General features: G+C 57.1%; 1 protein-coding gene across 1 annotated transcript; it reads right to left on the bottom strand.

The window, feature by feature from the left end:
- Positions 1-1,364: 1,364 nt before the first annotated feature.
- On the bottom strand, positions 1,365-13,837 carry SAMD10 (sterile alpha motif domain containing 10). The gene is made up of 5 exons (XM_058850972.1): positions 13,618-13,837; positions 8,115-8,308; positions 4,616-4,784; positions 3,106-3,246; positions 1,365-2,818 (listed from the first exon to the last, which is right to left on the bottom strand). The coding sequence occupies exons 1-5, from the start codon at positions 13,835-13,837 to the stop codon at positions 2,754-2,756; spliced, it is 789 nt and encodes a 262-aa protein (XP_058706955.1). The 3' UTR covers positions 1,365-2,753.
- Positions 13,838-17,008: the final 3,171 nt, after the last annotated feature.

Here is a 17,008-nt window from a genome sequence, read left to right as displayed (position 1 = left end):
CACAGTCCTGCATGCCCCTGGGACAAGCCATGGGCATTAGGTGGCACCAGACACTGCCAGAGCAGTACTTCAGAATGCTTCAGAGCCAGCCTGGAGAGATGCTTTGCTCTCACCATCACTGTCCTCATCAGGACAAACACATAGAGCAGGGGACTAGGGGCAGGACAGTATCCTCCTGCCAGCCCTGGGAATATCTTTTTCAGCCTTCTCCTCCGCTTTATCCTGTGCTGGTGGGTCTCAGAAAGATGGGGCCGTAGTTGGGGCTCTGCCTGAATGCAGTTGTGTTTCTGCTTTCTTCTGTGCTTCCTTTCTTCCACGCAGAGGAGCTGAAGGGAGCCAGAGCATCCTCAGGAGCACAGCAAGGGGCAGCTGGGCTTTGAGGCAGCATCTGGGGGGGAACCCTGCCTTTTCCAGAGGGTCTGGGATCCCCAGCACTGCTCTATGCACCCCAGCTGCATTGCAAGCTAAATCTCCACCAACTTACTGCATGCACCCAGCTGGAGCCTGGAGAAAACATTTCTCCCTGTGAAACTCCCGGGCTCTGGAGAGAAGCTCAGCGTCTCCCTCTAACGATGTGCAGACACCTGCAGCCGTGATCTGTGGTTTGGGCTTCTGGTCCCCTCGCCACCCCACAGCTCCCTGTGCCTCCCCACCGCTCCCACTGCCCCCGGCTCCCCACCAGGACAGAAACAAACCTCGCTGTGGGGAAGATGGGCTTTTTCCTGGCTTCTTTTTCCTTTTCTTACAACTCAATAAATTCTCCCAGCTCCCAGCTCTGTTGCTCGTGAGTGAGGTGAGGTGAGAAGAGCAAATTTTGTTGCATATTTGAAAAGGTCAGTATGGAAACAGAGGAAATTCTAATTCCTGTGTCCTGGGGTACTGGGGGCTACACACAGCACAGTCCTGGAGCTGCTTCCCTGCAGACCAAGCTGAGGGTCACAGAGCCCTGACCCACAGGCAGAGAGGAAAGATCTTCAGCATAGCATGGAGGGATTTAAGGCTGTAGACATCTCCTGAGCAAATCCGGGAAGGACTGGAGGGACCAAACTCACAGGGCAGGTTCAGGTGTGGGAAGAGTCAGAAGAGCAGTGAGTTAAAATAACAGTCTATAATTTATTATCAGCAGAGAAGTGATGCCTTAAGTTTTAGCTTTCATAATTTCCAGATTCTATACGGCATTGGTATATAACTCTGAACTTCATATAAAGTGGTAGCAAGTTCTCTTCACAGTGTAGTTAGACAAAACAATCCTTTTCCAGCCCAGGAACCAAGGACACCATTGCAGCTTCAGGCCACAAAAGGATGAATAACAGCAAATTGAGAAGAGCAATGTGGGAGGATGTAACTTCATAACCTGAAGCTGTAATTGGACAATTAACCCAAATATGGAAATGGACCAAAACTTATAAAAGTGTGAAACTCGTGACTGGTCGTCCATCTTGGGTGGAGCCACGGCTGGGCTCTTGTACTGCCCAAGGTGTTTGCTTTGAAGGCCTTTTAAAATAAATATCTACTTTATTCCTTTAACACTGTCTAGCCTCTGTTCTAGGTAGCCTCTCAAGGCATCAGAAGCAGGCAGGAGGGTGCCTGTCTGGGGGTACCGTGACCTGCCTCCACATCCCAATGCCCCAGGGGTTTTTTGGACCCCCATGACCCACAGCCCTTCCCTCATCACTTGAGGGAGGTGGAATGTGGGGAGGTGGCAGCATCCACCCTGGCCAAAAATCCCAATTTACACATAGGTTTTCCTTATCTGCCCACAAGGGCAGTCTGTAGCTCTGTATGGAAGAGTTTGGGAGGTGGGGATGTAACAGCACTTTCACTGGGGAGTGATGGTGAAGGTCATCAGGAAGGTGCCTGGCTTTGGTGGCACCATTGCCAGCCCTTGGGCAGGAGGTCAGGACAAGAACCTGCCAATGCCTGGATGAGCAGAGCTCTGCAGAGCTGGTGGGAGCATGGAGCAGAGCAGGACCAGGCATGGGGGCTGGGGAGGACCTGGCACCCAGTGATCCCCCAGCCCCACCCTGAGCAGCACCCATCACCACCCAGCAGCACCCCTGCCTGCTCCCCCCAGCCTCTGCATGGGCTCCCCTGTCTGCCTGTGGATGAAGGATGAGCTCCTGGCACAGCTTCCTCCAGGATATGGCACCTTCTCAGTGCATCCACCCTGCTTTTACTCCCAGATTTTCCAGCTCTGATGACTCAGCTCCCTTTTTAACTCACCAAGTGGAGCTGGGTGCTGGAGTCCCGGCCCTGCTTTGAATTTTTTGGCTGGTTGTATCATCTTATTTGCTACTGATAACGTCACCTCCCCGGACGCTGGAAGACAGCCCAGTCTGATGAGGAAACCAAAGCTCCCTAAATAATCTCTGAGGCATGGACACGAGTTGCCGGGTGCTGGGATGTTGCCCAAGTGCATAATGCTTCAGTGTCCTGCACATGGCTCCAAGCTGTCCCTGGAATCACTGCATTCCCTTTCTCCACAGTGCTGAGCCCTGCCTTTTGTCATCTCCTTTTTTCCATCTCTTTCCCTGTGAACCATCAGGCTCAGGTGGGTGGAAGTTCATCATCTGTCCCAGCAGCTGGTTTGCTGATTTTCCTCCAGCCAAGAGCCATGTCTGCTGGAAGAAATGTTCCATCCCTGCACAGGAATGTGTTCTTTTAAAATTCCTTTAAAAGAAAGAGAAGGAAGAAGCAGGAGAGGAGCCCTGGAGTGTCTGGGAAGCTGTCTCTTCTTATTCCAAGCGTGTGGCTCAGGTCTCGTATCGGCGGTGCACAGCCCGTCCCAGCGGAGCTCGGTTCACAGTGTTGGTGCAATCTGCCAAACAGACGGATCAGCTAGGAGACATTTCCAAAAGAAGCTGGAACAAGGTGGGAGAGGAAGGAATAAACAGCCTGCAGGGCGGCACATCACACCTCACCCACTGCTAGCCCCGGAGAACGTCTTCCCTTCCGTGCAAAAGGCCACTGATGGATTTTGGGCTGCACGTGGCAGCCTGGCCCTGTGCATCAAAACTTACCCCTGTGCTCCCTAAACGGCCCCACATCCCATCCCTGTGTGCCCCAGCCCAGCCCCAGAGCCTCCCCCTGCCCCCTTGGCCCTACCTTGGCTGAGCAGCTGCAGGTTCCGGACCTCCTCTCGCACCTGGAGCTGCAGGACCTGCTGCAGGACCTCCTGGCGCTGCGTCTCCAGCGCGATCCCCATGCGCTGCAGCTTCTCCCCGTTCAGCCGCAGCAGCGCCCGGCCTGCAAACACCGAACCGCTCGCTGCCCGACCAGCCCCGTGGAACGGGAGGGTGACTCCAGGAAAGGGCAACACAAAGGGGAGCCCATCAGCATGCAGGGATGAGGAGGGAGTGCTCTCTCACTGCCTGGAGCAGTGCGTGGAGTGGCAGGATGAGGAGGAATGACTGGCAGAGGATAGGGTTAAACCGTATATTGGGAATAAACTAATCCCTGTGAGGGTGGTGAGGCCCTGGCACAGGTATCCAGAGAAGCTGTGGCTGCCCCATCCCTGGAAGTGTTCAAGACCAGGCTGGACAAGGCTTAGGGAAACCCGGTCTAGGAGAAGGTGTCCCTGTCCCTGTCCCTGGCAAAGGGGTGGAACAAGATGGGCTGTAAGGTCCCTTCCCACCCAAACCATTCTGGTTCGTGACCTCCCTTTCAGAGACTGCCAGGTGGCAGCTCATGTCCCCAGCCTCTGACAGGTACCGGCACAGCAATCATGTAACCCATCCCCGCAGGCAGCAGCTTTCCATTTCTCCGCTCCACCTCCCACATGAGGAGATGTTTTCTGAGCACAGGGGCCCCACGCGGGCGGTCGTCCCGGGGGAATGGGGGTGCCCATCACAACGCATTAGCGCTCCGGTCCCCACCGAGCCACTTCCCTCCAGTCTGGGGCTATTAGAGGAGGGATTTTAAACCAGCTTTTGTCCTTGCTTCCCAGCACACACTCGCTAATGCTGCCTTTGTTGCCAGAGCGAGGGCTGGCTGAGCTCTTGCATTAGGATTTTGCATCCCCCCCAGGCAGCTCCTGCCCTCACTTCCCTGCCACTGTCCCCTGGCCCTGGCCGAGCTCAGTCTGGCCTTGCAAATATTGAAGTTGGACCGGAATGATGCTCTTGCACAGAGGTCAAAGCTGCTGTCCCCAGGGAGCAAAGGGGAGGGAGCAGATCCTAGAGGTGAGTCTCCTTGAAAGACTTGACTGGGAGCTGGATTTTGACCTGGACAAAGATCTTTGAAACTTGGACTCCAACTGGGCAGAGATTTTTCTCTTCTGCAAAATTTCTCAGTATTTAAAACCTTTTAAAATACTATTATTATATTCATCTAGGTGATGCTAAGACTCTAGGTGGTGAGAAGACTCTTCCCTGTCTTAGAAACCAATTTAATAATTTTAAAGAGCCTCCAGCCTGTCCTGGAGCTCACTCTGGTGGCAGATGCCTCCTGCCCACTTAGGTCAGTGTTGCCATGTCCCCTGCTCTCACCCTGGCTGCATGTCGTGGGTAGAGGGGACAAAAATGGGGGCCGTGCCCATCTTCTGAACCACCAGTGTGCAAACAGCCTTTCCCAGGAGCACGTGCTAGTGGCAAATAGTCCAGAGGGCACGCTGTACCTGTGATGGCGTGGTGGGAGAACGCCTCCACGTAGATGAGATAGTTGTGTGGGCAGTGCTTCTTCAGCCATTTGCACACATCCTGCTGGGTCCACAGCACCACTGGTTTGACCAGGCTGCCCAGCGTGGGGCTGGTGTGGTAGATGCCATAGTGGTCACAGCCACGGACCTGAGGGGAGGGGGAGGGGACAGCGTTAGTGGGATTCACCCCTGCAAGAGGAAAATGGAAATCAGTCCATGGGGATGGGGGAGAAGGATTGGGGTGATGCTGGCAGACTTTGGCTCTACACCCTTGATGTCCCTGGGCTCACCCTGAAACCAGAGGAACCAGTAAGGGAGGCAGGGAGAGTGGGGATGGGAGGTTGAGCTGGTTGTTCTGTTGTATATAGACCCAACACTTTAAACTTCCCAGCCCTTCTGCTGCAGTCAAGAGACCCATCTTCCTTCCCCTACACATCTCTCAGCCCAGCAGAGCATTAGAGAGGCTCAGGAAATGTCTTGGAGGGGTCCTCAGGGTCCCCACCTCACCAGGCAGAGATGGGCATTTGCTGGAAGCTCCCAGTGGGGATGAAGCCAGTGAGATCCTGGAGGATGGTGGCAACTGGTGCAAATTCATCCCCACCAGAAGCCCCCAGGAAAGCAGCCAGCAGCCAGCTGGTGCCCTGGAATAGGAAGGACTCTCCCTTTCTCTCCCTCTCAACCCCCTTCTACCCTGAGGTGACTGGTCCTGCAGCTTTGCAGGTGTCTAAGGCCACCTCTGAATTCTACAGCCTGTTCTTGGGGTGCTGCTATGCTCAGAGACACCCAGGATAAAGCAGGGTCACAGTCCCCAGCACCCAGTGTGCCCTGGTCACCTTCCACCTTCTGCTGAGCTATGCCATGCACAGTATTGAGTTATGCCCACAGGGAGACGGGACTTACCTGACAGCATCCCTCTGTGCCACCTTCCCTCCCTCCAGCTGTCTGCTGCAGTGGCCAGTCTCACTCTGAGCCACCCAGTCTCAGCCTGAGCCACTTGGCAGCTCCATTTTCTCTCCCCCATCACAGCTACGCTGGCCTTGCAAGGTTGTTGCAGCCTGGACTTATCTCACACAGAGCACATCACATATCTTGAGCTGTGACTGCACAGTGAAGCAAGCCTGCTTCTCCTAGGGAATCCTCCAGGTTGGCTGGGAAATGGGGCTGGAAGATGCAGGAATCTCCCTTTCCCTGCTTTTAGCACCCAGGAGAGATTGGTGAGCTCTCCACTGTTGCTGATGCTGAGACTTCATCCTTGAGCAGCACCAGCAAACAACACTGCTCCAAAGCATCCACTTGTGCCCAAGCTGCTGGGACTGTCCTGGGCTGGATCACAGGCAAATTGGGGTAGAAAAGGCACCCCTGCTACCCACAACACGGGGTGACTAGACTGCCAGGGCTCACCCATGCCCTGGACACGGCAGGGACAGAGCAGAAATAGCAGCTGATGCTCGACACACCGGCACGGGAAAGGTCTACAGCGTGTGGCCCGCGGTGTGCCAACATCGACCTCTGCGTGTGAACGCTGGCTAATTAAGCATGTCTAATAGAGGAGCAGGGATAATTAGTGTAAGAGGGACTCCAGACATCCCGCAGTTACTGAAACTAATGACACATTCCTGAGAGATGCTGCAGAGGAGGCAGTGGAGGGCAGCTGGGCCGGGTGTGCTCCCTGCCCTGTGCCAGCCATTGCCACGGAGCCTGGTGGGGCTGCTGCCTGTGCCCAGGGGAGACTTTGAGCTTGGAAAGGAACTGTTCCTCAAGCAGAGCTCCTTGGGAACATTCAAGCAAGAGGGAAGAAGGTGAAGCTGGGAGGCTGTACATTAATAAGTAAGGAGTCCGTCTCCAAAGCAGATGGAAAATCCAATAGACAGAGCACAGGATGCAGTTTCCAAACCAAACCCTCACCTTTGGGGGAGACCCCGGCAGCTGCCTGGCTCCACCAGACGCATCCCGGGAGTCGCCCGCCTGCGGGAGCGGCCCCAGCCCACGCCGGCTGCGCGGCTCCTTCACACTTGGCTAAGCGCGCCCGAGAGTGTGCCGTGGGGAGGAGGAGGAGGAGGAGGCGATTTGCTCTGGATTCACTAACGAGTGATGATGAGAAGCGGAGGGGCTGGGGGGAATAACAACCAGCTTCCCGGGAGCTTCCCGCGAGCTTCCCACAGCTATTATCCAACTAACCCTCCGAGGCACCGGGGAAGAGGTGACAAACAACTGGCAATTTCCCTGGGCACGCACACGGCTGCACGCACATCCCTCATCAGACACAGCCCTGCACCGGGAATCATCCCAGCATCCCTAAACCCTGTTCTGCCTGCTCCGTGTGCATCCCCCGCTGCCCATGGAGGGTCCCCAAGTGAGCCCCTGCGCTCCCCAGAGGGGCAGGGGAGGTGTAAGGGATCATGGGCTTGTTTTCCAGCCGGCTGAGCTGCGCTGTCTCTCTGATAAACTCTCAGCCGTGAATATCGAGCGTCGGTGTGGAGGAGAGCAGGCAGGAAGGCTGGGAGGCTGCTCTGGCAGGAAGGCAGGAGGTGGCTGGGGGAACCAGGGGGTGGGAGCCATCCCTGGGCACTGCAAGGACCAACTTGCATCACCTCCCTTCGCTCTGGCATTTTTCTTTGCTTACAGCAAATTGAGAACTTTTCACTAAATCTTTCTGGGCAGCACATAGAGAAGGAGGAGGGAGAACCATGATAAGCCACAGCTGGCAGGTGGAGAGCAGCTGGTGTGTCCCCATGCAGGAGCCACGTGGAGGTGATGGGACAGTGACACCAGCACATGGGACACTGTCTCCCCTGGAGCTGCTGCTCCTGAGAGCATCCCAGCCATGCCCACCCCTGTGCAGGCCCTGCTCCCTTCTGAAGCCAGACCCTGTGATACAAAAGCATCTCCCTGTTGGCAGCTGGAAGCCAGGCAGTTGGATTTTCCCCGTTTTCTTTCCAGCATTCACTGTCTGGATGTGCCACCTCTGAACCCGACTGCCAGAGTGTGAAGGAGGGGCTGGAGCCACCTGCAGGGATGATATTCCTTCCTGTGTCTGTGCAGCAGTGAATGGATGGAAACCTTTGGCTCACAGCCTCCATAGTAGAATAAAGCTTCAAATTTTAGGAGGACAATGGTCCAAACCTGGCTAAGAGACACACACAAGCTCTCCATGATTTTAAGACATTATAAGGAATTTGGTCCTGGCATACTTGATGCAAAATGGTACTGAGTCTCAGCTCCAGGTGGGAGGGCAGAGAGGGGAGGTGGCACAGAGAGCTCACCCCAGCGCAGCCCGAGGCCCAATGAAAACACATTATGATGTTTATATATGTTACTATAACTAAACACCCAATAATTGTGAGGACTTTCAGCGAAACAAGATCTGGAGGCCTGATCCTGCAGGGAAAGAGGAGTTGCTCCTGCGGGGTGCCCATGGTCTGGCAGACACAAGGAGCTGTGTTCCCCTTGGCATGCCCGGGGTGGGGTGTGGGGGTACCTGTGAGCCCTCGGTGCCCGGCTGCCGCAGGAGTTTGACGGTGCGGCCGCCGTCGGGGCGCTGGCTGCGGCCGTCGTGCCAGGTGAGGCTGCTGCCCGGGTTGCGCTGCAGGCGGTAGCTGAGGTTTTCGGCCGACACCGTGTGCTCCAGGAGGCTGCGGCAGAAGCTGAAGTGAGCAGAAGCGGCAGCGGCGGCTGCAGAGGGAAGGGGGGTGAGAAACGGCCATGGTGCCCATTCACCCCGTGCCTGGGCACCCAGAAGTGCCTTTTCTACCCCACAGGACCTGCTGAACTCAGGCTGTGGGCCCCTCTCTCCAAAAACTCCCTGTTTCTGCCTTCCTTTCCCGTTGGCAAGAAGAAAATCCACGAGCCTAGGAACCGCCAGCTGGCGCTGGGATCCAGCAGGCACCCGACAAGATGTTTGCCCACACAAACCCCTCACGAGCGACGTTTGTTTTGACACCCGCCAGCCGAGCAGACGCGGGACCCGCAGCTGATCCCCAACACGTGGTGAGAACCTCCTGCTTGTCACTGCCACTCTGCTGGGACAGGAACCGGCAGGAGGCCCAGGGAAGCTGCTTCCCATGGCCCATTCTGACAGCAAACTGCCACCACTGAGGAAGGGGAGCAGAGAAACCCTCCCTGGGCAGCCTGGTGGAGAAGGGAATGCAGGCTGGTCCCCCAGAACAGACCATGGGTGCCTGGGGACAGTTACTGTGCACTCCAGTGATGGCTGAACCCACACCAGCCCTTCCATAATGACCACAATGAGACATTTACCCACAACGAGTGCTTCTTGTCCCTTATTCATGGAATCATAGGATATCCTGAGGTGGAAGGGACCCACAAAAGTCATTGAAGTCCAATTCCTTGTGTGTTAACAAGCTGGGAGTGCTGGTGTTGCAATGAGGTTGCAAAGCTTTCCTTTGAGGGGGCTGAAGGGACCCAGCTGCCATGGGAGGAGGGTGAATGGGTATTAGGGGCTCATGCTCTGTCTGCTCCGGATAAAAGCCAGACAGCTTGACATAAGCAGCTCTGATCCGCGGAAGCAAAGACCAGAGCATCCCCCAGCTCACCTGCTCCCACCACGGGGAGCCAGGTGAGTCATGAACCATCTCAAACAGCAGAGCAGCACCCAAAGGAGACCCACTTCCAGGACAAACCACCCTGGGAAAGCAGGAAGGCTGGAGGAATCCTGGTGCAGCTCATTTTCCTGATTAGTGGGTTTTAAGAGGGAATAGGTTTCAAAGAGACCACTCAAGTACACCTTTATGCAATAGGAGAACAACTGGCCAAAAAAGACACAATAGAGCAGAAAAGGGTTGTCCAAGGATACCCAGAGCACATCACACAGTGCTGTTTCTTAAACACACCCAGCAGGAAACATTGCCATGGGGAAACTGAGGTAGGGGACCTGATGTCTGGGGAAATGATCTGGGAGAAAGTGAGTCGGAGGGAGATCCATGGATTGGCTCAGTGGAGAGCAGAGGCAGGACTGGTAGGGGTGGTCTCTGCACCTGTCCTGGGAGATGGGGATGTCTCTGATCCAGCAGTCTCAGACACCCTGAGCCCATCGTGTGAGGACCAGAGCAGGCTGTGCTCCCTCCAGCCAAGGATGTCTGAGATGCCACTGTCCCATCCCTGGCACCTCGAGCACTGTAGCTATGCTGGGATACCTCTGAGCTAGAAACTGCCCATCCCACTGGGTGCTGTGGCAGATGTAAACCTGGCAGGTCTGGAGCTTTGTCCTTCAGCTGTGCCAGGGCTTCCCCAGGACTTGCTACAGGGGGTAGAGGGAAGGGGGCTCTGGCCATCAGTAGGACCCATATCCATGAGGAGCTGAGGAGCGTCTGCTTCCAGCAGCAGGACATGGGCATCTCTGCTCCTGCAGCAATCACTGCTTGAGGCAACACCGGGAGTGGGAGCAGATGGGGAAGAGGGGTGAAGGGAAGAAAGGCAGGTCTGGGAGCAGAGCCTGTCCCCTTGGAGCAGGCAGTGGCTCCCTGCAGCCCCGAGCTCCAGCAGCTCGTCCACAGTCTCAGTTTCCCCAGCCCAGCCCTTGGGTCCCAACTTTCCAATCACCTGGCAGTGCTCGACATGGGATGGTAGGGAGGGCGCTGAGGAGGGCATGTGGGAGCATTTTGGAGCAAGGAAAGGATGGGAGCAGAGGAACCCCGTGTCGGGACAGCCCTGGGCAGGGACACGGGAGTGACATCCAACACGGAGTCTCCTTTCCGTGCCCTGCACACGGAGTAGCCACAGCATCCCCAGGAGCAACCAGCCACCCTCCATCCCCTCCACCCCTCTCTGCTAAGCCTGTGTCCTCCGGCCAGGAATGCACAAGCACTATCTCCCCCCAGGCCCGCTGGCCCCACAGCCCCCCGGCCATGCCCCGAAGACCCCTCACCTGGCTCGGGTGGTCCCTGCGAGCTGCGGATGGTGGAGACGCAGCAGAGGGATGGCCGGCCCTGCTGCATCTCGGCGGGAGGAGGGATGCGCGTGAGCGCTCGGCACCGCTGTCACGAGTGCGGCTCCATCCCTGCCTCCCCTCATACCTCGTCCACACCTGACTGATTCCCCCGAACGCCTCCCTCCCACTGCCTCTGAGCACCGGCTGCACGCTCATGCCAGCCCCGAGCCGGTCTCACATGGAGAGGGGGGTGAATTACACCCCCTCCCCGCTGCCCCGTGGGCGTTTGATCCGGAGAGATGCTCGGTGCTTTCCTCTCGTGCTCCCGCCTAATCCCGCGGCAGGGCCAGCTGGCAGCGGCAGGGCCAGGGAGCCCAGCGGGGGCTGCTGCAGGGGACACCGGACCCACCGGGCATCCGAGTGCCCCGGGGACAAGCGGAGCCGTGGCACGAGTGTGGCAGCACCGGGGGCACCGGGGGCTTAGGGCGCTCGGGTGCAGGAGGAAAAGCGGAGAAGGAGCGTGGTGATGAACAGCCTTAGCAGGAAGGGGCCGCGGGGCTCAGTGTGGGCTGCTCCTGCTCCCGGCCAAAGCTCTCAGGGTAGTGGGGGTGTTGGGGTCCGGGCAGAAGTGGGGTTGCCACGGAGCAGAGACTGTGCTGAATCCTGAAACGGGAATGCAGGAACCTCCAGGCTGGCTGAGCCCGAGCTGGAGTGGGGAAGGGAGAGCTCAGCTCAGGTCCCCGAACAGCCACCGTGACCCCACTATTGCACTGCCAGCTGCTCTACGGTCTCTGTGCCCCGTCTGCCTGCCCTCTGTCAGTGACACCCCACTGCCTGCTTGCCACCGGGGAATCGCTGCCGGCTTGTTTCCATGGCTCTTTGATCCATTTTGGGCACCTCTCCAGCCACGCAGGAGGGAGAGGCCAGGTCCGGGTCACCGCAGGGAAGGCAGCAGCGGTGGGACAGGGTCTGCAGCAGTGACAGGGACACTCCCTCCCCTCAGCAGGCACAACGCTGCTCCCGCTCCCGTTCCCTCTCCAGACACTTTTATGGCTGGTGAAACGTGAGCACTGGAGAGGCTCAGAGCAACAGCAGCTGCTGCTGGGGAGAGGGACGGGAAACCTCCCGGGGCTGGGCACCTCGGGGCAGGATGTGGCAGCATTCCCCGGCCAAAGCATTTCCATGTGGGTGTCGAGCTGGCTCCGGCTGATCACTACCAACAAACCGGCTGCCAGGGGACTTTCCGCGGATGCTTCCTGCTCGCAGGTGACCAGGATCTGCCCGGGGGACACGGTGGAAGGCAGCCAAGCTGCAGGAGGAGCAGGCAGGGGCACAGCAAGGGGAGCCAAATGCCTGGACAGGCAAAGACTGCTTGACTCCTGCTCTGTCCTCTGCCACCACTTCTCAGCATGGCCTCAGGAACATCCCTGTGTCTTTGATGCCATCGTGTGAGTGGCTGTCCCACAGACCTGCCCTCCAGATGGGGCCATGTCTGCCGGCAGCTGCAGTGGGGGCAGTCAGGCTTCCCGGGGTCAGACAGGCTTCCCGGGATTAATGGGAGAAGCTTGAAACAAGCTTTCACAAGGAATGAAATCGCTTTGTTGGTTTGCCTGGGTACCCGTGTGTGATGACCCTTGGGGGTGGGTCATCACCAGGGTTGTCACACCGTGTTTGGGAGGAAGACATTTAGCACCAAATACAACGAGGGGTTTGCTTATAATCGGAGGTAGATTTACGGAGCTGGTCATCTCTCTTGTGTTCCTGCAGGCAGGTGAAGGATGGACGGGACCAGAAGTCTCTGAGTACTCCCAGCGAATTTGCTCAATTCAGGGAGCAGTTTTGAGAAGAACTCGTCCTGCTGTTAGTGGTGTCTGCATGAGCCATGAGCTCAGCTGGCACTGCCATTGCCCTGGTCCCCTCTGTCCCTTCCATGTGGCTTCACCTGGTGTGGGGCAGAGCTGTTGCTTGTGCTGGTGGAGCCTCCAGGGATGATCATCCCAGTGATGCTCTCTGGGATCCCCCAGCACATCCCTTCTTTGAAGCTCTGCCTACAAGATGGACCAGGTCCTGCCCTGAGCTATTCCCTAAGGTCTGAGGAAGATGGAACCAGACTCAAAGAGGACTGACACCCCCTCCAGCCTCTTCAGATTCCCCTGGAGTGTGCTTGGCTCAGGCCCTGGGAGCAATGAGCGTCACCCCAGCACTTCCCTCTGAATTCTCCACTTGCAGAGATGAGATGGGAGCCCCGCACAGGGATGGAGCTCAGGCTGCTGGTGGCTGCCCACTGCTGGTGCCTCCCGAGGACGGAGGAGGAAGGGAACAAAAGGCAGATGTCCTTTCCGTCCTCCCTGTGCAGCACAATGGGTGCTGTGAGCACGCCCTGAGGGAGTGGGCACAGTGTTTGGGGGGAATGTGCATGCCTTTGGGATATCTGCGGTCCTGAGACTCCCATGGGTACTGCCAGGAGGTCCCTGAGCACCCCAGGACTTCCGTAGGGTTGGACAGTGTGAGAGTGTGGGGTGAGGGCAGTGGACAGGACTCCAGGTGGCTCTGGGCATGTCCTCCTGGCAGGAGGCAGGTGTGGGAGCCCACAGGCACGGACACCCCTGCCTGCAGTGAGCCCACTTCCACCTTGACATGCACTTCCCAGGGGTCCTGTCCTGCTCCAGCACCCCAGGCCTGCCTACCCTGTCCTCACACCTGCCTCCCTTTGCTCTAGCCAAATTTTCCAGCCCATTTCATTGGTACACCACAATACCAAGGGTAGGGCACGGGGACAGACTCCCCAGAATGGGGGAGTAACGGGGAATGTGGAGGGACTGACTCCCGGGATGGAGAGGACAGCACTGGGGATCGAGGGCAGGCAGAACCCTAGAATGGAGGGGACAGCACCAGGGGAGGGATGAAGAACAGACCCCCGGCATGGAGGGGACAGCTCCGGGGGATGGAGGACGGACAGACCCCCAGGATGGAGGGGACAGCATCGAGGAGAGATGGAGGGCAGCCCCTCGGATGGAGCGGATCCCCAGCTCCGCGGCTGGGGGAAGCGCGTCCCGCCCCTGAGCACCTGAGCCCCCCCGCCCGCGCCCGGTACCTTCCATGTCCTTGGGCCGGCCGCAGCTCATCCTCCGGCAGCGGCGCCGCGCTCGGGCGGGGACGGAGCCCCGCGCCCCCCGCGCCGCCGCCGGCACCGGGCGCTCCCGCCCGCCCCGCCCCGGTGTCCGCGCCGGGGGCGGCGCCGCCATCCGCCACCCCCGGGGGCTCCGCCCGCCGCCGGCCCCGCGCTGCCGCCCGCGCCCAGCATCCCCGAGCATCCCTCGATCCCTGCCGGGGTGCGGGCATCACCCCCCGGTCCCTGCCCGGGGCATCATCCCCGCTGTCTCTCTCCAGCTGCGGGAACAGGTCCTTGGGGACACCAGGGTGCAGTGGGCACCATGGACTGTTTTTTGGGCATGTTTGCAGTGGGCACAGAGCGGAAAACACCTGGGTGTTCCCAAAACTTGCTCCCCAAATGTCTCTCCTCCCCACGACCTCCAGCTCCCTGGATGGGTGATAGGGGGCAGGCAGAGGAGAGTGCTCACCCCCGCGCGGGCTGCATGGGCTCCGGTGGGTGGTCTCAGCATGAGTGAGTACCCACCAAAACCTCACTGCTGCTCGGCACGCCAGCATTGAGCAAAACGGTGTCACCAGCACCTGTCACTACCCCGAGGTGACAATCTCACAGGTATTTTTGTAGGTGCCTGCATTCAGCTGTCACACCTGACCCAGACAGGGACTGTCACTGCCAGCCCCTGCAGCCACCAAGGGACTGAGATCTGGCTGTGCATGCTGTGTTCATCCTGCACTGGGCTGGGAGATGGGTGGGAGCACCTCTGGCTGCCCAGGACAAGGACAGGCAGGTGCCTGTGCTGTAATACTCCACCTTTGCAAGGGTTCCCTGTCACAGACCCACTGCAGCACAGGGCAGCACCCTCACACTCATTTTAAGAGGAAGAACACTCAGCTTAAGCACACTGTGTGCTGATCACTGCCCTGCTGGCTGGGAAGGTGCAGCAGGTGGCAGTGACCTTGCACAGCCTCATGCAGGGTTTGTGTGGCTGTTCACTGGCCTTGCATAGCTACAGCATAAAACCCTCTTGGATCTGGGCTGTGCAGCTGTGTGTGTGAGAGCGTAGCACTTGCCAAAACTAAATTCAGCTCCCCGAATCAATAGGAGCTTTCCAAAATTTTGGATGCTCAATCAGGAGCTGCTCTGGATGAGGCTCAAGCCCCTGACAAGGCTGGATGCTGGCTCAGCTCTGCACTGGGAGCTGGCCAGGGCTGACACATTCAGCGAGCCAAGCATGCTGCCGGGCAGGGTGCAGGGACATCGAGTCACAAACCATGTGAATAGTGGGGACATCAGGCCCCAAACTCTGTATGTAGACTGCAAAGGGTCTACTGCTAAAAGATCCCTCGAGAATTCCTGGGGGGAGCTGGCATTCCTCCTTCTGCTTCAAGAGAGCGGGCAGGACAATGTTGCTTGTTGCAGGCAGATAAAGAAAGAACATGTTCTCCATCCCTTTGAATTTCCCATCTCTCCCTCAGCCTTTGTCTACACACAGTTTTGAGCCATGGCAGAAATTTTCAGAGAGAAAAACAGTTAAAGTGGGGCCCTGGCAGGAAAAGGCTGATGTCGCTTGAGAAATGTGTGCAGATTACACCAAGCTGTTATTAAAAATAAGCGCTGCGCTGTTCCCAGCCTTCGCTTTTCATGGTTTTTCTGGTAGTAATTCCACTTCTTTCCTTCTGTAAAGGGTTCACCTGTCCAGGGGATGGAATTTGTTTCCTCCTCATCTGCAAATGAGCCTGGTGCCAGCTCAGCATCCCAATGGCCTGGGGATACTGGGGTGGGATTTGGGTACCTGGGGAAGTTCAGACTGCTCGTCCATCTGAAATTCCAGAGGATTTTCAGAAAAACCTTGATCCTGAGGCTGCGTGGGGAGGGTTGGGGAGGTGGTGTGGTCCCATTCATCCCCACACCTGCTCCATGGTCAAGACATCCTTGGTTTTACAGCATCCAGCATCACTCTTGGGCTGTCACTCAATCCCTCCCATGGTGGAGCATCTTTTAAACAGCCCCAGCAACTCTGTCTTGGGTTTTGGTCTGACTTTGGGTCTTTTAATATCTGGTTGAGGACCTTACACAGCTAAACAAAAGTTAAAGAGCAGGGAGGGAAAGCCCTAAACCGAGACACAGCTTGGAACACTCCAAGCTTGAGCCAGGGCTCCTTTTCCCAAGGCAGTGATGATATGGGAAGGGGACAAGCTGGTGACAGTGACTCCAGTGAACTCTAGACCAACAGGCTTCCCCTCCACATGCATATGGATGCGGGTAGGGAGAGCACCAGTGCTCCCGTGGGTGCCATCCCTCCCCAGCACCGGGCTCTGGGGAGGGTGCGAGGCTGGGATGATTCAGCACGTTCGTTTTTCAGAGAATAAAGGAAGTAATTAAACATCAGCTTTCCTCCCTCCGCGCCCTGCGAGGATGAGAGGGAGGAGATGAAAAGCCTTTAGACGGAAGTTATTTGTCCAAGGAGAAAAGTGGCTAATTTCTCTGGTGCTTTGCTTGTCTGCTCGTTAACAAAAAACGCTCGTCAGCAGGAAAAGAGAGCACCCAGCGAGGGGGAGGAAGCAGAATCATACATCTAGCAGTGGCCAGGCACGTGGTCTTGGTGGCCTTGGGACTTCTTGCCCTGTTGGATGTCACCTCCACAACGCCCCCCATGGCACCCAAGCACAGGTCTGGGGGCTGTGAATGCAGCTGGGCATTGGGGAACCTCCCTCACTGCATCCCTGTGGCTTGGGAACACACACTCCCAAGCTAAACACCATTGAAGGGTTTTCCCAAATCCCAACCCTCCCCCCTACCCATCCCAATTTTTTTTGTGCAAAGACTTCAAAATGAATTTGTTGAGGCACTTGCAGGGAGATGGAATCAAAAACAGCTTCGTGCTGAAGCCTCCTGCCTGCTGCGGGCTGATGGATGGTGCTTATCTCAACCAGGCATGGAAATATTTAGTGTTACGAAAATCTCTCCCTGAAAAGAATTTTTTTTCATGCTGATAATGAAAGAACCAAAGCTCAGTGCTGCAGGGCGGGGGTGCTGCAGGTCACATCAGAGCTCTGGTTTACGGAGCCCAGGAGGTACCTGTACTGTCCTCTGGCCCCTGGCTGGGCAGGTGACCCTCTTGTCACTCACAGTGTGACATCTGCACCTTCCCAAGGTTCATGATTTACTGCCAGAGGACATCCAAGGCATTGCTCCCTCTCTGTGGCTCTCTGGGACACAGAGGGGTTGAAACGATGGAAGCTCTTCCATGTGGAGGTTTATATAGATATATTTCTAATTGGATTTTGGCACGTCACGGTTATTTTCAAGGCAGCCTGTAATTATTTGAGAGCCTGTTCACCTCCTTTCCCTCAGAACAGAGGGCTGGCTTTTT

Source organism: Poecile atricapillus, chromosome 15, assembly GCF_030490865.1.
Source record: "Poecile atricapillus isolate bPoeAtr1 chromosome 15, bPoeAtr1.hap1, whole genome shotgun sequence".
NCBI lineage: Eukaryota > Metazoa > Chordata > Aves > Passeriformes > Paridae > Poecile > Poecile atricapillus.
The sequence above is the reverse complement of the archived record's forward strand: the minus strand, read 5'-3'. Positions and strand labels throughout refer to the sequence as shown.